We start from the raw sequence: 20447 nt of genomic DNA, 5'->3' as shown, positions 1-20447 counted from the left end.
AGGACCAGACATCCCCATCAATCGCCAACCAACTACCACACCCAGGGCAGGCAAGCGAATGTAGCTGATGCAGCAAGACACTCTAAGGTGCCATCAGGAAGTAGTGTGTGCCAAGAGACTCAAAAGACACCATTACATTGTCCCTCAGATCACTGTCCCTGATCCCAACCAAGCCCTAGCAGCTATTATCCAGGGAATTAAGTCTTGTTGAAATGGGGCCTGGCAGCTACTTCTATAGATATTTCAGCCCCCTCCCTCCTCAGCAGTCACAGGTACTGGAGACTTAGAAAAGAAAGACAAAGATCTTGGCAATGTCAAATGGCACAACATCAAAAATGGATATGGTTTTAGCAATGGAAATTGCTAAAGTAAATAAAATAAGATGTCTTGCCATCTGGTTTGCAGCTGTACCTTAAGGACTATGGGACCTTTCACTCAACTAAAATCTCCTATGTGTGACTCCCCATATTAAAATGTGAAATCTTTAAGAGCACAGGCTATCTTCCTTCTACGTTTGTATCCTGAACACTTATCACAGTGCTTTGTACATAGTAAGTTCTTAATAAATACTTTTCCTTTCACTAGTTCATTCAATCTGGTGTGCCTTGTGAAGAGATCTAGGCTATTTCTGGATGCTTGCAATATTTTCTCCTTGACTTGGGAACTCTGGAATTTGGCTATAATATTCCTGGCAGTTTTCATTTTGGGATCTCTTTCAGGAGACAATCAATGGATTCTTTCAATTTCTATTTTACACTCTGGTCTAGAATATCAGAACAGTTTTCCTTGATAATTTCTTGAAAGATAATATCTAAGCTCTTTTTTTGACCATGGCCTTCAGGTAGTCCAAGAATTTTAAAATTATCTCTCCTGGATCTATTTTCCTGGTCAGTTATTTTTTCCAATGAGATATTTCACATTGTCTTCTTTTTCATTCTTTTGTTTTATTTTATTGTTTCTTGATTTCTCATAAAGTCATTAGTTTCCATTTGCTCCATTCTAATTTTTAAGGAATTATTTTCCTCAGTGAGCTTTTGGACCTCCTTTTCCATCTGGTCAATTCTGCTTTTTCAGGCATTCTTCTCCTCATTGGCTTTTTAAATCTCTTTTACCATTTAGCCTAGTCTGTTTTTCAAGGTGTTATTTTCTTCAGGTTTTTTTTTTTTGTGTGTCTCCTTCACCAAACTGTTGACTCTTTTCTCATGATTTTCTTGCATCACTCTCATTTCTCTTCCCAATTTTTTCTCTACCTCTTTTACTTGATTTTCAAAATCCTTTTTGAGCTCTTCCATGGCCTGAGACCAATTCATATTTTTCCTGGAGGCTCTGGACGTAGGAGCTTTGACTTTGTTATCTTCTTCTGAGTGTGTGTTTTGATCTTCCTTGTCACCATAATAACTTTCTACAGTCAGTTTTTTTTTTCATTGTGTGCTCATTTTCCCAGCCTATTACTTGACTTTTAACTATTTGTTAAAATAGGGCTCTGCTTCTAGGGCGGAGGACATACTATCCCAAGCTTCAGGGGTTTTGTACAACTGTTTTCAGAGATACTTCTAGGGATCTGTAAGTTTTCAGTTCTCCCAAGGTGGTATGATCTAAGGAGAGATGTTTTCTACTGTCCTGGCCTGTGCTCTGGTCTGTGAGCAACCACAAACACTTTTTCTGCCCTGAAATTGTGAGGGGGATTCCCTCTCCACTGCTGCCACAAGCTCTGTTATGCTAGTGCTCTTCCTCGCCCTGGGACTGCCTAGGATTGGGACCTAGATCTGAGTGTGGGCAAAGCAATAGAGTCCTGCCTCAGTGTTAGCAAGCGACTCCTATAATTTCCTTCTGTCCAGTTGTTTGACCCCCTTACTATCTATGGGCTGAGAGCTCCAGAAGCAGCTGCTGCTGCTGCTGATTCAGTCATTTCCAAGGCCTGATCCTGGTTTGCTGGGGCCAAGGCTGTGTCGGCACGGCCTGCACTTCACTCTCACCCAGGTGCGACAGACCTTTCCTGCTGACCTTCTAAGTTGTTTTTGGTGTCTGTGGGCTAAGAGGTCTGGAAATTACCACTGCTGCCAGTGATTCAGTTGCCCTGAAGCCTGTTCCTGGTTGGTTTGTGCTGGACTGCACTCTTCTCTCACCCTGGTGCAACAGACCTTTCCTGCCAAACTTTCAAGTTGTCTTAGCCTGGAAAGTTGTTTCACTCCATCTTTTTGTGAGTTCTGCTGCTCTATAATTTGTTTAGAGTCATTTAAAAAATTATTCGGAGGGGTTTGGGGGAGAGCTCAGAAGAGTCCCTGCCTTTACTCTGCCATCTTGGCTCTGCCTCTAGGTTATTTCTTAAGGCAATCATTGATATCAAGTCATTATTTTGTTTTCCTTTTTGGGTCTTCTCTTTGTATTTTTTTTTTTTGATCCAAAATAATTCTTGAGTTTTTTTAAAATTTCCTATTTTTTTTCTCTTCATCATTCCTTTTCCTTCTCTGAGAGTCTATTTGGTTATCACTTTTCTTCACCCTTATAAGGTTCCATATTTCTGACTATTCTTGCATTGGATATTAGTAAGCTGTTCCCCTTTTCAGTATCTCACCAGGTCTTCTGGTCTGTGCAAAGTCAACAGGAAAACTGGATCATAGTCATTATGATATATTTACCTAAGCTTGATAGAAGAGGGAAGAACTAAATTCATTCTTTCATTCAAAAAGCATTTATTAAACACCTATTATTTTCAGGCACTATGCCAGTCACTAGAGGTACAAAGCTAAAAATTATACAGACACTGCCCTAAAGGAATTACTACGGATAAGGGGGGCAGGGAGGACAACATGTTCACATATAAGTAAATATAAAATATATCAGGCAGTTTGGTGAAGGAGAGACATGTTAGGACAGGCTTCTTAAACTTGGAGTCCATAACCTTGTTTTTTAAAAAATATATTTTGCTATGTATTTTAATATAACTTGTTTCCTTTTTAATACTATGTGTTTTATTTTATGCATTTAAAACATTATTCTGAAAAGGGGTCAATAGGCTTCACCAGACTGCCAAAGGAGTGCATAACACAAAAGACATTAAGATCTCCTGTATTATGGAAAAGGCTCAGTTTGGGGACCAGAGGTTCTGGGCTACTAGGGAATATATTTTGAGGTACATATTCAAATCTGTCAAATCACTGACATTACTGATTTCTCACATCCATGTCTTGCAGAGGGAGCCAATAAAATCTTGTTTTCCTAATAGAATCCTGGGGTCTCCTGGACCTGACTCACCTCTTACCAATGCTCCTGGCCAGGGAATGTGGGACTCAGAAGTCAACCCACAAGTCCCTTGGGAAATGGAATTTATTCCTCCCAATTTCATCAATTCTTAGTTTCAAATAACTTTTCATTAGCTTCCACTTTGCTGGAGCCCTTAACTCAGCTATCATAATTAATAACTAAATCTAGCACATATATCTGCATATCAAGTGGTCCAGAAAAATAGTTCTGAGTTAACAAGGTAGGATCTTCTCTCTAATTCTACTCTTTGGTTTATTCCATAGGTTTCCCCACAAAAACATCAGAATTTAGCTCATCTTGTGCCTACCTGGGACTCTCCTTAGGAAATCAGAATTTGCTATTCTCTGTAAAAAAGGAAAAAAGACACTCAGCTAACACGCAAACAAACACTGTCTAATAAAATACATAAGACAGACAAGCTTTATTTCACCAGGAGAAAAAAATGCAAAAGACTCATACCCAAGCCTATAAATAAGCAAGATACTTCTCTTTCCTTTTTTCTTGAGCCTCCACTTTCCCAAATGGAATTATATAGTCTTCTATACATATTGCCATCCTGAGGTTGAGATTCCCGCACAAGGAGAAATCACTCAAGATTATTCAAGAACTTTTCCCCAGACCTGCACAGTTCACATAACTCAGGGAACCAATCAAGTATAAAGTTCAAGTGTGCTCCTTCACATTGTGGTTCTGTTCCTTATTGGTTCTCAGCTCTGGTTGCTGCTTGAGCCCAGCAACTCCTCACGGACCAAGATTACCTTTGACACTGTCTCAGTGCTACTCCACATCTGCCTTCCCACCAGCCCCATAGATGACAGCAGTGGAATGGTACTGGGTATAGAGTGAAGAAGTCCCTAGACACTGAGGGGGAGTTTTGAGGGTCAAGCAGGAGTCAGAGCTACGAAGCAGCAAGGGACAGAGTACAATGTAGAGGACTGTTTCCTTACTTTGGATCTGAGTCTTTTTTGGTGTACAGTCCCTATTATCACTGAATTTCTCTCTAGCAGTATTTTTTTCTCTGTGTTCTCCAATAATCCTTTTAAAGACCAAACCCTTAAGAGCAATGAGGTATCACCTAGGCAACCAAAACCTATCAGTTTCATCATAAAGATGGAATCAACCAAACAATACCAAAGACAAGACAAGTTCACATCTTGTTAAGGAGGCAGATTCAATGCCCTAATAAATTCATTATCCTAAGGCAACAAGGATTTTGCACCTTGTATACTATATTTGCACCTATCCTGGAGATAAACATATTTCTATTTGTGCTGCTATTAAGTTGATGCCTACAGGAAACATTAAAATTTGCCAAAAATTTAAAGAGTCACAGAATGAAAGTCAGAAGAGACCTAAGCAGCATTTAGCTCAGAACAAGAATCTTAAATACAACAATCCCAACAAGTTGTAATCCAGATTTCAGTGGAAGAAAGTACACAATATGAATCCACTCACTTAATGTATAAAAGTCTCAGTTACCTCACATGTAAAATAAGGATTGAACGAGATAGGCTTAAGATCCTTTTCAGCTCTAAATTTATGAACCTATGATCCTACTTTGGGGGAGCCCATTCCTCTTTTGGATAGCTCTAGATGTTATAAAGATTATCTTTATCAAACCTAAATCTGCCTTTGAACTTCCATTGTTTCTAGTTTTACCCTGTAAGACCAAGCAGAATAAGTCCCGTTCTTCTGCCTGAAAGTCCTTCAAATAGTCTTCTCTGTGCCAGGGAAAATATCTTTCAACTAATCATATTACTAGGTCTCTAATCCCCTCATCATCCTGGCTGCCTTCCTTTAGACCTGTGGTGTCAAATTCAACTAGAAACAAGAATCACTTAGAAAGATACATATTAACATTATCTATGTTCCATTTTATTTTTATTTATTTCCCAATTACATTTTAATCTGATTCAGCTGGTATGTTTGACACCTCTACTTAAGACACTCTCCAGTTTCTCATTATCTTTCCTAACTAGAGACCCCAAATGGGAAACAATATTCCATTTGTATCTGACCAAGGAAGAGTAGAACAGGACTGTTAATCTCCTTAATTTTGGATCCTGTGCTTAATGCTTATAAATAATTGAATACCTAATATTTCCAAAGTGGGCCATTAACTTGTTTCTGGCTTTCTATTTTGCCCTGATGATTTATACGGAGTTTATAGTTCACTAAAATTCTCAGATCTTTATTATACAAATTGCTATTTAGCCATAGCTGCCCAATCTTGTATTTATAAAGTTGATTTTTTGGGCCAAAGTACAGGAATTAAATATGAGATGTGAGATGTTTATCTCTATTCAATTTAATCTCACTAGAATCAGACTACTGTTCTACTCTATCAAAATCTTTTTGGATTATGTTTCTGTCATCCAACATTTAGGCAGCTATTCCTTCCAGATTTGTGACATAAGTAGGTGAGTTTGAACGCTTCCTGATTTGGAGATACTGGTCCAGGTGTCAGCAGTACAGAGGGGGCAGACCAGCCTACTTTGAAGATGTAAATTCCACCTTCAGGGTATGGAGTTTGAAGGGTAGCCCTAAGTTGGGGATATTAGTCCTGTGCCCAGGAGAAAAGAGACAGGAAGAGGAGGGGGTCCACTGTCAGTTGTCTGCCCTGTAAAACTCTTCTGTTATCATTGCCTTTCACACCCTTGGGTATTTCCAATTAAACATGCCAATAAAAGGACTTAGTGTTTTCATTACTGACTCATTTAATTATTCTATGAAGTCCCCTTTAGACTCAACAACAGACTTTTATATGATATGATCGCCTGTAGAAAAAAACAAACATTACTTTACCAATAGAAATGATGTCAAAAACCTAAAATGGTTAAGGCAAACATTAAATACTGTCCATTTATTTATGTACTTAATAAGATGTAGATTTGTTTGTTTGATTGGTTTTTTGCAAAGAGGAACCTGACAATGAACAAAACAAGAAAATCAGCAAGTACAGACAAAACATAAAGATATGTCTATTTACTGGCAGCTGCCACTGTACTCTTTTCAAATTCTGAATACAAATATTCAAGGTTCAATCACAAGCTAAACATACTGTATGTATTAAAATCTAAAAACAAAATACTTTCTAGTCAAGTCTTCTATATGAACAGTAAGGAAAAAATATTAGGTTACAATATATTTAAAAGTGCAGGCATTATCTCCTCAAAAGAGCTAGGACACAGGGGAAGCTAGGTGGGTCAGTGGATAGAGCACCAGCCCTAAAGTTAGGAGGAGCTGAGTTCAAATCTGGCCTCAGACCAAACACTTGATACTTACTAGCTGTGTGACCCTGGGCAAGTCACTTAACTCCAACTGCCCCCCCCCCCCAAAAAAGAGCTAGGACATGAGATTCACTTCTAAGAAAAATTATCAGGTGGGAAAATTCAGCTGTAAAAATGGCCTTGTGGTTTTCTGTTTAAAAAAAAAAAAAAGAAAACCTCAGTGGGGAAAAAAAGCACAATCATAGTTTACTGAACCTTAGAACAACAGAGAAGATGGACTGCTTGGAAGGGAAGGATAAATGCAAAGTAACAAAGCAAAAACTACCAGCAGGCTTGTTAATTCATGTTTTCTTGTATTAGGTGCACCAAACAGCTAAATTGTAAAGAATAAATCTTTATTAATTTAAGAAATTTTCTAACAAAAAGGGATGTCCCTTACTTAATGGAATTCTAGTGCTGATAATTATACTGTAAGTTCAGTCATATAAAATTGTTTAGTAATGTAAGTTTAGTCTATAATGAGTTTATTATTGAAACTACAACCTTCAATCTGAACATGAATCTCTATCAAATATTTCTATTAATTTCAGACTTATTTCAATATGTATGCATAATTAAAGAAAAATTTCTTTCTTCTTTTCTGCTACATATTTATTAAGTGAAAGTATTCCATACATAGTTTAACAAGGGAACCTGGTAATATTTCATTGATAATCAGGTAGCTGGAAAATTCTATTTTGCTTCATTGTAAAATTTTTCATGTTCCCAAAGTGAGGCTTATGGTTTAAGAAATTTTCAGTTGGACATGACCAGCAAGACGGCAGAATAGGGGCAACTAGGTGGCGCAGTGGATAGAGCACTAGCCCTGAAGTCAGGGGGACCTAAATTCAAATCTGGCCTCAGACCAAACACTTGACACGTACTAGCTGTGTGACCTTGGGCAAGTCACTTAACCCCGATTGCCTCACTAAAAAAAAAAAAAGATGGCAGAATAGCTGCTCACTACAAAATTCTCTAGTATAAAACTCCAAAGAAAATAATTATATGCCAGATGGAGTAAATTGTAACTGAATCAACAAGAAGAGAAAACCCCTTAAATAAGGGGAAAATCCCAACAACTGACACTAGAGAACTTTAATACTGAGAGCTTGCAATTGTAGGATTGTCATTCAGTCTACTCTAAGGATCCCTCACAGCAGGACCTTTGCCCAAACCTCCATCCTGTCCCTTCCCCCTTGAGGAGCAGCAGAAGCTGATTTTTCCTACACTTGAAAAAAAAAGGGGGGGGGGAAGGGGAGGATCAGAAAGGGCAAAAGATATGCTATGCATGGCTCTCAAAGCCATTAAGTTGGAGGGGGAAGACTGCTGTACCAAATGGAAGGATGATTGCTGCAGCCTCGCCTCTCCTCTCTTCACAAAGGATATCCAGGGCAGAGATCTGGGCCCAGCCCAGTCCCCAAAAAACAAAAACAGACTCTTAAGGAGGAGATAGAGAAAAAAAGAGGAGAAAAAGGCTAAGAGAACAAGATGGAAGGAAATTCACAGTTAGCTATCCTAACCATGAATAGGAATGGAATGAACTCACTCACAAAAAGAATAAGATCAAAGAATGGATTAGAAACCAGAATACGACAATGTGTTATTCATAAGAAAGATGCTTGAAACAAAAAGATAGACATAGAGTTAAAATAAGGGGCTGAAGCCAAATCTATTAAGCTTCAGTTGAAGTTAAAAAAAAAAAGGAAGGAGAAACAATCGTGACCTCACACAAAGCAAAAGCAAAACAAAACTTAATTAGAAGAGATAAAGAGGAAAACTACATTTTGGTAAAAAGAACCACAGACAATAGCAATTCTTAACATATATTCACAAATGACATAGAAAAGGCTACTGGGAAACAGTAAATGGGAATAGAGTGCTATACATGACACTTTCATAAAAATATGCACAGAAACCTCACAAACAAATGTAAAAAAGCAGAAATACTAAATGCAACTTTTTCTGACCAAAAAAATGCAAGAAAAATTATTCGATAAAAAGCCTTTGAAGCAAAGATTAAAAATTAATTGGAAACAAATAACTTAATCCTAAAAAATGGGTGGATCAAAGTACAAAAGATAGAAATATATAAATAACTTCATTAAAGATAATGACAACAATGAAACAACATACCAAAATTTCTGGGATGCAACCAAAGCAATATCAAGGGGAAAATTTTTATCTCTAAATACTTACTTCAAAAAAAAGAGAGAAAGAGCACATCAATATATTGGGTATGCAATTAAAAAAAAACCACTAGAAAATGAACAAGTTAAAAACACCAAATTAAACACCAAAACAGAAATACTGAAAATCAAAGGAGAGTTTAATAAAATTCAAGGTAAAAAAACTATTGAACTAATAAATAAAAGAAGTTTTTTTTTAAACGCATGTCACTGGCTAACTTTATTTTTTAAAAAAGAAGAAAAACAAATAGCCAGTCTGAAAAATATAAATGGTGATTCCACAACCAATGAAAGTGAAATAAAAACAATTATAAGGAGCTATTTCTCCCAACTATATGCCAATAAAATTGACAACATAAATGAAGTGGATTAACACTTGCAAAAATATCAGTTGCTCATATTTACAGAACAGGAAATACAATACTTAAATAACCCATTTTAGAAAAAGTAATGAAACAAGCCATAATGAATTACTGAAGAAAAAACCCCAGTTACAGATGTATTTACCAGCAAATTCTACCACATATTTAAATAATAATTAATTCTAATATTCCATGTACTGTTTGAAAAAATAATAAGGAATCCTATCAAATTCTTTCTATGACACAAATACGTTCTTGATACCTAAACCAGGGAGAGTCAGTAAAGAGAAAGAAGACTATAAACTAATCTCCCTGATGAATACTGATTAAAAAATTTTAAGTAAAATAATAGCAAGGAAATTACGGCAGTGTACCACAAAAATCATACACTATGACTAGGCTGCATCTATACAAGGAATTAAGGACTAGCTCAATATTGGGAAAAGTCAAAGTGTAATTGACCACATTAATAACAAAAACAACAAAAATCATATGATTATCTCAATAGATGGAGGAAAAGTGTTTGACAGAATACAACACCCATTGCTAATAAGGTGAAAAAATATAGAAAACATAGGAATAAATGAAATTTTCCTTAAAATGATATATAGCATCTATCTAAAACCAAAAACAGTCATTATCTATAAAAGAGAGCTATCTTAAAAAAAAAAAAAGGCTTCTATTAGAAGTATTTCAAATTAGATCAGGGGTAAAGCAAGGATGTCCATTATCACTTTTACTATTTAATATTGTACTAGAAATATTAGCTATAACAATAAAATAAGAAAAAGAAATTGAAGGAATAAGTACAGGTAAAAAGGAAACAAAACGATCATTTCTTGCAAATGATATAATTGAAAAACCCTACAGAGTCAACTTAAAAAAAAACAACTCATCAAAACAGTACAATCTGTACTCAGTACAATTGCAGGCCATAAAACAAACCGACACAAACCCACAAAAAAACTTTGGACAGTAGTGTCACGGTTGTCAAGGCTATTTGCTACTAAGCAATAAAATAAAGTTTTTTGCAAGGCAATCAAAGTTAAGTGACATGCTCAAGGTCACATAGCTAGTAAATGTTAAGTGTGTGAGGCCAAATTTAAACTCAGGTCCTCCTGCTTCCAGGGCCAGTGCTCTATCCATTGCACTACCTAGCTGCCCCCATTTTATCTTATATGATCCTCTATTCTTTTCTCTTTCCATAGATCTGAAAGGTAATTTCTTCTTTATCCTTCTGATTTATATCTAAGTCACATATCTATCTATTTGGAGCTTATCATGGTATGTGATATGTTAATTGTCTAACCTAATTTATGCCAGACTTCTTTTTAGTTTTCCCACTTGGTTCCCTCCCCACCAAATGGTGAGTCTTTACCACAATAGCAGGAATTTTTAAGGCTTAGAGAAGGAAAAAATAAACTAAATAATAAATAAATAAAACAAACTAAATAAAATCTAGAGCCAGTGCTCTATCCACTGCACAGACATACATATTTGTAACACTGCCAATGTGGAAACTTGTTTTCCTTGACTATGCATACTGTAACAAGGGTTTTGTTTTCATTTTCCTTTTTTTATTAAGGAAGAGAAGTGAGAGAGAAAAAATTAAATGCTTGTTAATTAAAAAAAACTTTAAATTAAAAAAATTATCTCTCTATTGGTGTCTTATCATTCCATGAGACTGGAAGTTTTATGATGAAAGGGATAGAGTCTTTACCAAATTTTGTCTCGTCCACAATATCCAACAAAGTGGTCTGCATACAGTAAGTGTTGAGTAGCTTGCTGACTATATTAGAGGAGGGCTAGGTAGTCAGAAAGGCTTCACAGTGGGACTTGAGCTGGACTGTAGAGGATCAGTGGAATGTGCACAAAGAAAAGAAAGGGTTGAGGTAAGATATTCCAGGCAGTGAGAGCATTGTGAACTAAAGTACAAGAAAAGAATGAAAAGGTACTATGGTGACTCTAAAGTCAGAGGATCTCTGCTTACCTCTTACCTCTGATGCTTACTTTCCGTGTAATCTTAGGCAAATCACTTAGCCTCCCCAAGCCTCAGTTTCCTCATCTAAAAAACAAAAGGCTTGACAAGATGACTACTGAGGTCCCATCCAGCTCTAGATTTAGAAAGTCTGTATGACCTTGGGTAAGTCACTTAGGATCTTGAGCCTCTGTTTCCCTATATGTAAAATGAAGGGGTTGGACTAGATGGTATTGGACTAGATGGTTCCTATAACAACATTACCTAGCCCTTAGTCACTGAATGGGTGTGACCTCAAACAAACTGAGATCTGGGGAAGACTTTAATTTAGAAAGGTCATGGTCTGGACTTCAGAAAAACCTGGAAAGACTTGCATGAACTGATGCTGAGTGAAGTGAGCAGAACCAAGAGAACACTGTACATAGCACAGCAACACTGCGCAATGACCGACTTTGTTAGACTTAGCTTTTCTGAGCAATGCAATGATCTAAGACAATTTCAAATGACTCATGATGGAAAATACTATCCACATCTAGAGAAAGAACTATGGTGTCTGAATACAGGTCGAAGGATACTATTTTCTCTCTTTTTTTGTTGTTTTTTTGTTTTTTCTTTCTCATTGTTTTTCCTTTTTGTTCTGATTCACAACATGACTAATGTGGAAATATGTTTAATATGATCATACATGCATAGCCTACTAAAAAAAAAAAGAAAAAAGAAAGGCCATGGTCACCCACTGCATCCTAGGCCATCACCAGTCAAGTTGACCTCTGTCCTGCCACTGGACTCCAATGACTCTAGAAGTGAGAGTGAGGATGATGACTTTGCCCAGCTTTGTCTTACTCAAATCCAATCACTTGCAAGTCAAAACATCATACTCATGACGTTACTGGTCCTCATCAAGAACAAAGGATAAACAACAATATAGTAACATTCTCAGACATCTCTATACCAGTAAAGTCACAGGTTCAGTTCCCACTCCTATCCTTTTTCAATTCCCCAATAATATTATATATTACTTTATAATGAGGAGTTACTATTCTGAAGAAATCATGCATGTGAGAATCATCATTTTAAAAATAAGGAAATTAGATTTTATAGTCCTAAATAAAACTAATTCTCTAACAAAAATGAAAAGATTAAATTTAATGTATTTTGGGAAATATCGTACTTATACAAAAGACTTCTAAACAAATTCTAATTCAACAACCACAGGCTTAAGGGAAGTAAGAGAAAGATAATTTTAATTTTAATTAAGTAATGTGTGTATTAATACTTGCCCTAGAATTAGTGATTTAAATGTTCTAGTAGGTATTCCTAGTAATTACTTGTCATCTTCTTGTATCAAAAAAAAAAATGAATAGTAAAAATTGCTTATGGTTCAAGTAGGAGTGATAAAAATATATATGGACTGGTATTTTTCTTAATAAAAAACATTACCTCTTCTTTGGATAATTGCCTGAATTTAGTTTGGTATCGACTTAGCTCTACATTCAAACGATAGACAATCATTTTCAAGTCATCATTTTCATCCACCAGCTCCTGGGCTTGTTGTCTTAGAGAAAGAAATTCAGCCACATTAACTATTTAAAAAAAAAAAAAGACATTATACATAAAGTATACAATGCTATAGGAAACAGGCTCAAATCAGTCCAAAATGTTCAAAACACCAAAATTCTCTTCTTTTCCTCATGCTATATAGAGCTAAATGAGGCAATGTCTGTGCATGTGAAAAGTCACAAAGTGTTTTAGCAAAGTTTTCTTAGAAAAAAAAAGTTATACCCCATTATGAACTAAACGATATTAAATACATATCAACTACCTCTACTTTTTACAATACAGTGATATTTCTTAAATGGAGTATTGAAAGCATAGGGAAAACATTTCTACACAGTTTCAAATTCAGAGGAAAAGAAAGCACTAGAGGAAAAGAAAGTACTACTATTTTGTCATCTGTGCAGTTAACATTAGGTTTTTAGATATCTATCTAAATATGAAAAACAAATTAACTATTTTGTAAAACATTAACAGGAATACTTGGCGAGCTACTCAACAAAAAGTTCTATAGGAAAATAAACTGCTATATAGAAAAGTACATTTTACAATGGCCTGCAAAGCACTAGTTCAGTTTTTCAGGTTTATAACTAATGGCTTTTTCATTTTTATCTAAAAGAACAGCTTTGAATCCAAATCAAATAAAATATACCAGTTTTTTTTTTTGAGCCTTAGTTTCCTTGTACATGCTGTACAAATAAAGTATATCTTCTCCTAAATCTCTGACACCTAAACATTTTAGTAGGATATATTTTTGTGAGATTCACTCTGACAATTCATTTTTCTATTTCACTTGGCTAAACACTTAAATTTTGTGCATCAATTGTTGCTGTTCACTCATTTTTCATTCATGGCCAACTCTTTGTGACTCCATTTGGGGTTTACTTGGCAAAGATACTGGAGTGGTTTGCCATTTTCTTCTCCAGCTCATTTTACAAGTGAGAACTGAGACAAACAGGGTTAAGTGACTTGCCCAGGGTCACGCAACTAGTAAATGTCTAAGGCTAGATTTGAACTCAGGAAGATGAGTCTTCCTAACTTTTAGCTTCCTGTTGTATCAATAGTCCTACAACTGTTTGAGAATTGCCACAATTGTTTATAATTCAAAGTATAACTCAATGATAGATTGTGCAACAGTAAAGTCCTCAAAAGAAAAACTCTCTTGGTTCAAATACTGAATGGTTTTAAAACCAGAAGACACTAGTTTCATTAACAATAAATTTTTAGATTAATGAATAGGCACCTTCCTCATTTAAATGTTTACTGTATCCTCAACGGATAACAGAAATTGTAAAGAAAGTTGTTCATTATTATTAAAAAAATTTATTAGGATGCTTAAGTTTCTGCCCTGCAGCTCACATTATATACCTTAGTTAAGCTTTGTAGACATAACACTATACTGCGGCCTGAGGCAGGGTGGGGTGGGAGTCAATCTTAATCATGTAGTGATCTTTGCCCATTCAGCAGTTATTTATAAAGCCCCTATTAAGATCAAAGCACCATGCTTGGCACTAGGTACAAAAGACAAAAAGAAAAATAATTGCTGCCCTCTAAGTAATTTACATTCTATTCATTCAATTAATGAACATTTAGTAAGCACCTACTAGTGCCAGGCACAGTGCTAAGTAATGAAAATACAAAAAGAGGCAAGATCCTATAGAGTTAAAACATATCATTTGCTTAAACAGATAAGTGCAACATCAGTTAAGGATGGAGAGAGCACAAAGGGCTTCCTGCAGAATGTAACACATGATTGGAGAATTAAAGAAAGCTAAGGAATCTAAGAGACAGAGGACAAGGGAGATGTACATGCCAGGTATGTAAGACAGCCTATACAAAGGCAAAAAGGTAGGAGATGGTAGGGTAAATCTGAAAAACAACAAAGTGGTCAGTCTGGCTGGAATGAAAAATTAATGAAGGGTCATAATATGAAATAATGACAGAAAGGTACACTGGTGTAAGGCTGTGGAGGGATTTAAATGCAAGCTGAGGAATTTATATTTTAAACTAACAGCAATAGAGAGCTAATGTAGATTCTTAAGCAAAGAAATGACCTAGTAAGATGTGTGCTTTACAAATATTATTTTGGCAGCTGTGGAAATAGTGTATTAGAAGGGGGAAAGAATGGAAGCAGGAACCAATAAGAACGTTACTGCAATAATTTAGGCCAGAGATGATGAAGACCAACAGCAGTGACCACTGAAATGAAGAAGACACAGATGAGAGGGATGTTAATGTTGTAGAATTGTCAAGACCTGGCAACTAAATGGATGGGGGGAGGAAGGGAAAAGATAGTAAATAAGAGTGAGTTTGCTAAGCTTAGTGGCTGGAAGGATGGTGGTTCCCTCAACTGAAAGAGGAAAATCTGAGAGAGTGAAGAATTTTGTGAAATGAGTTAATGGGATGATAAGTTCTGTTTTAGACACTTCAGTTTGAGATGCCTATGGGCCACCCAGGTAGAAAATTCCATTTAATTCAATCACTCATCATTCATTCAATATATAGTACGTTTATTAAATACATATCATATAGCAGTCTAGTAGAAATACAAAGATAAAAAAGTTAAATGCTGCAATTCTATTAAATTGTTTACTAGCAAGATCCTTTCAGTATTTCAGTAATTCAATACATAATTATGCAGCACTAAAGCAAATAGCCTTACACTGAGCTTTTAACAGGAGTTCTGGGACTTGTAATTAGGGAATAAGTATCTAAAAAGCAATGAAAAACTAGACCAAAAATACTACAAATTTTCAAAGAATCATAATAACTTATGCTAAGGTACTTCTAGTATGAAAGAGGTAAAAATTAACCCATAAAATAAAATTGAATAAGGTAAAGTATTCACATTTTAGCTCTTCAAGGGCAAGGATGATCATGTTTCTTTGGTATCCCTTCAGGGCCTAGTATAGCCATATTCCTATCATTCACAGAAAACTCCTGTTGAATGACTGAACTACAGAAGCAACAAAAATCTTGAATTTGTCTATGTAAAAAAAGATAATTGATATTTAAGGTTTTTTTGGTCCTTAAAAACAGCCCTTTGAAAATCTTCACACAGTTCTCCCATACCTTTCCTTTGAGGACTCTGTTCAGTCTCTTTCACACTTCCATTATCTTTTTCCATTTCCTTAAGTTTTGAATATAATTCCTTCATTTCCTGTTTAATTTCTTCAAGCTCATGGGCAAGGATCTCATTTGTAGTGGTTAGATTAAAATTTTGTTGTTTTAATTCATCAAAGTTATGTTTACTTAATTCCATCTGTTTTCGTTGTCTTCTTGTAGATACATCTATAAATTAGCAGGGAAAAAGTTTTAAAACATTAAATATTATTCACTGATACCTTTTTATGACAAAGAAGAGAAAATGTTTCTAATTACAATCAACACCATACCATCACCCTACTTAAAACAATTACAGTTTCTAAAATAATTAAGAAATTAGATTCTCAAATTAACAAAAGAATCCATATATATTTGGGAAAGGGAAAACAAAAGAACAGCAAGATCAGTAAAATAGAAGTAAAAAAGCTTTTTGCAACATTAACATCTCAATGTTATTTATTCCTTCACAATAAAATTTTAAAATTAGCAATGTCATTATAAAGTCCAATAAGCTGAGTTAGTTGATTGATTATAAGCTTTCTGGTTTCCCATCCTATAATGCATAAAACTCAATTTATTCCCTTCTGTCTTTAGGATAAAATACAAATTCCTCTGCTTGGAATTTAAAGTCCTTCCCAATCTGGCTGGAGTTCATGTTGCTAGAATACTTTCATATTACTACCCCCTTCATGTAATTAGCATTCAAGCCAAATGGGCCTATGTGAGGGACTGTCTGATGTTGGCAGCTGCCAGATGGGCGTTGTGGCAAAATTGGGGTAGAATCTGGGTATTTGGAAGTCAAGGCAGGGGCTGTGGTAGGCGGAGTTGTGGTGAACTGGGATGGGCTGGGTACGAAGAAGCCCTGAGGCAGTGGGCAGTGCTATGTGAGATAAGCTGGGTGCAAGGAAATAGCCGGAGCTTGTGCTCCTGAGGCAAGGGGTGGTGCCACGTGGGAGTGGGACGGCAGAGGACGAGTTCCCTTTGCTTAGCCCCCTCCCTATATGCAACGTCAACCCCAGACGCCTCCTTCCTGTGACCTTCCTGACTTCCTGGGTCCCTTTGTGTAGCACTGACCCCAGACGCCTCCTCCTGGTATCTACCTGACTTCCTAGGTCACGTACTCTATCTATGCACTAATCCCAGACGCCTCCTTCCTGTATCCGGTCCTAGCCTCCTCTGTCACCCCCTCTCCCTTGGTGCGCTAAACTCAAACAGCCCCTTCCGGTATCTGACCCTACAATCATTGGCTAATAGGCGGGCTGAGGAGGAGGGGCTTAGTAGGTTCTGAGGAACGGTCGTGGTCGGGAGCGCTCTCTTTGCTCCTGCTCTGTTGCTCTGGCCTTCCTGTGATGGCTTGCTGTGATGGCCTCTGAATAAAGCTCTGGTGTGGGCGCCTCCTGATGGCTCATCTCTGTGTGTTTATCCGGTTGAGGACCGAAGACTGGTGAGTGAGTATGACTCTGGCAGCCTGCTCCTTATAGAAGGAGTGTTCAGCACAGCCGGCATAAGGTCAGCGCGGCCGGTACAGGCCTATTTGCTATTCCCTATACGTGACAATCCCTCTCCTACATCCATCCTCCCTGCTTACAATAAACTTCCTCCTTACTTCAACCTGTTGGAATTTCTTGCTCCTTTCAAAGCCTGGTTCAACTGCCACTTGCTATCTAAGGCTATCCCTCATTCCCTGAGTTTATACTTTTATCCACTCACACACCCACCTACCCCCAAATTACTTCATGTTTACTTATCAGTGTATATGCTGTATTCTCCCAATAGAAGTAAAGGTCCTTGAATGCAGGAACTGCTTCATTTTTGCTTTTATATCCCCAGTGCCTTACACAGTCAATGCTTAATAAATACTTATTGAATAAAATGAAAATGAACACATAATCAATTAAACTGCAATCTACTGAAGAGCAAAAATAGTATTTTGCATGCCTTTTTCATTCCCCCGTGCAGCTTATCGCAGTCACACATACATAGGAGATGCTTAATACCTAATGAACTAAGCACAAAAGCAACAAAATATATTCTTGCAATAAAATTTAAGTAACAGATGGGACATTTCTGTGTTTTTCCTAACTCAAAGACTGCTTGTACTTAGAAGTTCCTATAAAAGCGATCAATCACTCCAAATAATTTATTCTCCTAATATAAATGACTCGCAAAATATTTGATCTGTCCCCATTACAACAGGTTGACTCTTTTAGCTTCAATTTTTAAAAGTTTGAGTTGTGACATGTTTTGCTTCAACAGGATCTGCATCCATCTGTTCTGGGCATATGATAAACCGTTTGATTTTGTGGTTCATTATTTTTCAGCCATAGTTGACTCTTCATGACCCCATTTGGGGTTTTCTTGGCAAAGATACTGGAGTTGTTTGCCATTTGCTTCTCCGGCTCATTTTACAGATGAGGAAACTGAGGCAAAAAGGGTTAAGTGACTTGCCCAGGGTCTCCTAGCTAGAAAATGTCTGAGGTCAGATTTGAACTCATAAGACAGGTCTTCCTGATTCTAAGACACAGTGCCACTGTGCCACCTAGCTGAACCCAACCATTTTGATACTTATGTGCTTATACATGTATAGACAAATTATTGTCATTAGAGAAAGAAGCATATTGTGGTCTAGGTCTGACTCAGGCCAGTCCAGTGGTTCAAGATGAGGACTGGAAAGAAATAAGTTACCTGCAGACCATCTGACATTTCACAAATAAGAAGCTTACTTAAAAGTGGCATAGAAAAGATATTCAGCAAGTATATGACAGTGGCTCAAGTTGACATAGACCTCCACTGAAACCAGTCTGAGAAGAAGCATGCATAGATTCATATAGCAGGGGGACATGAATAAGTTTGAGGCGCACTAAATCTTCATGAATGGTTTTTTTTAATGCTCTAGGCCAAAGGTTCCCAAAGTGGGTGATACAGCCCCTGGGGGTGCTAGAACAATACAGAGGGGTGGTAGTAGTTTGAAATTACACAAATTTCCAAAAAACAAAAAACATTAAAGGGTTAAAGAAAGTAGATTTCCAGGGGGGCACTGAATAATTTTTTTAAAGGGGGTGGTAGGCCAAACAAGTTTGGGAACCTCTGCAAGTCGAGGCAATTAGAAATTCACATTAACATCTCAAGTCACAGGCTCCCTTGAGCCAATCAAGGCTCAATGAAGGCATCCCCTTCTTGTAGGGAAAAAAACTAGCCAAGTGATGGGGGAAGGATCCTAGTAGATAATGATTCTAGGGCAGCTGGGTGGCACAGTAGATAGAGAACAGGCCCTGGAGTCAGAAGGACCTGAGTTCAAGTCTAGCCTCAGGCATGTAACACTCACTAGCTGTGTGACCCTGGGCAAGTCACTTAACCCCAACTGCCTCACCAAAAAATAAATAAATGAAATATATACATATATATAGGAACATATGAATTATTGATGAGGGATAGGGGTAGGAAATAAGGAAGGCAGTTAATAACACCAATGAAACTGAAGATAAAACTAAAAATATAATCATTATTAATGGGGCAGTTAGATGGCACAGTGGATAGTGATCCTATCACTAGGGAAGACCCCTTTTGCTCTGGTCCTTCACTTTCTGGTTTGTGGAGATAGCAGGCTGACTTATAACAAGATTAGTATGGCCACTACCACAATCTAAATCATAAGTGTTAAGGTACATGACATTCTTTTGGCCACTTTTTCTTTGAAAATAACATAGCACAATACTAACTTCATTTTGAGAGTTTAGTTTCTATGATGGATTAAGGACAACACTTCCACAGAATGAAAAAGAATGGAGAGGTGGAATCAAGATGGCGATGAAAGAGGGAACTTTTTTTTTTTGGCGAGGCAATCAGAGTTAAGTGACTTGCCCAGGGTCACACAGCTAGTAAGTGTCTAATGTCTGAGGTCACATTTGAACTCAGGTCCTTCTGACTCCAAGCCAGTGCTCTATCCACTGCGCCACCTAGCTGACCCTACCCTGAGGAGCATATCTCCTCCACAATGGCCTATAAAATGCATAAGACAGAATTCTGATCAGGAAAGCCAAGAAAAAATCAGTATGAGTCATTTTACAGAGAAGGCTGCAGACACCAGGCATAGAGGTTGGCCAGGAATACTCACACAGAGACAGTGGTGGGGAGCATACATAGGGAGGGAAAAGAGGCTAAGACAGAGTATCAGGGTAGGAAGGACTGGGGTAAAAATTTATAAGCGATCCCTGAACAAGCGTTGGGTGCAGGAATGAGTGCTATCTGGGAGCACTGTTGCCAATTACTAAGTTTTGGTTCACAGAAGAACCTGCAGAAGCCCTCTCTGAGTGAGCTAACAGTGACTGAGTCCAGCAGCAGTCCACTGATACTAAACCACCCACAAGCCAAAAGACCCAAACCTGGGTCAGGAACTTAGAGCTCAGACCAGGAAGGCAATGAACAGACTTCTCCCCAGATCACACCACTTTTAGGGGACTGAAAATTTGCAGACCTCCACGCTAAGCTAGGAAGGAAGCAAAGGACAGAAGCTCAGGCCAGATGGCTCCACTAAGAAAGAGCAAAGCCCAACACTAACATAAAGTCCAAAGTCAAGAAAGAGTCCAGAAGAACGAGCAAACAAAAAACCAAACCTCACGATAAAGTGCTACTAAGTAATAGGGAGGCTCAAGACACAAACACAGAAGAACAGAATGACTTGAAAACATTTATAAGCAAAGCCTCAAGGAAAAATACACATTGGACACTA

General features: G+C 37.2%; 1 protein-coding gene across 3 annotated transcripts in view; it reads right to left on the bottom strand.

Annotated features, from left to right (window-relative positions):
- The window catches only part of LOC114046894 (centrosomal protein of 89 kDa-like), a 160891-nt gene that overhangs the window by 103428 nt on the left and 37016 nt on the right, over positions 1-20447 (bottom strand). For all 3 annotated transcript variants that reach the window (XM_027867502.1, XM_027867503.1, XM_027867504.1), the window contains exons 8-9: positions 15686-15904; positions 12500-12642 (exon numbers count right to left, since the gene is read on the bottom strand). In XM_027867502.1, the coding sequence (XP_027723303.1) occupies positions 12500-12642; positions 15686-15904 (362 nt within the window). The remainder of the gene's footprint in view (positions 1-12499; positions 12643-15685; positions 15905-20447) is intronic.

The sequence above is a fragment of the Vombatus ursinus genome, unplaced genomic scaffold (assembly GCF_900497805.2).
Source record: "Vombatus ursinus unplaced genomic scaffold, bare-nosed wombat genome assembly UNPS02014786.1, whole genome shotgun sequence".
NCBI lineage: Eukaryota > Metazoa > Chordata > Mammalia > Diprotodontia > Vombatidae > Vombatus > Vombatus ursinus.
This window is presented reverse-complemented; position numbering and strand designations above follow the sequence as displayed.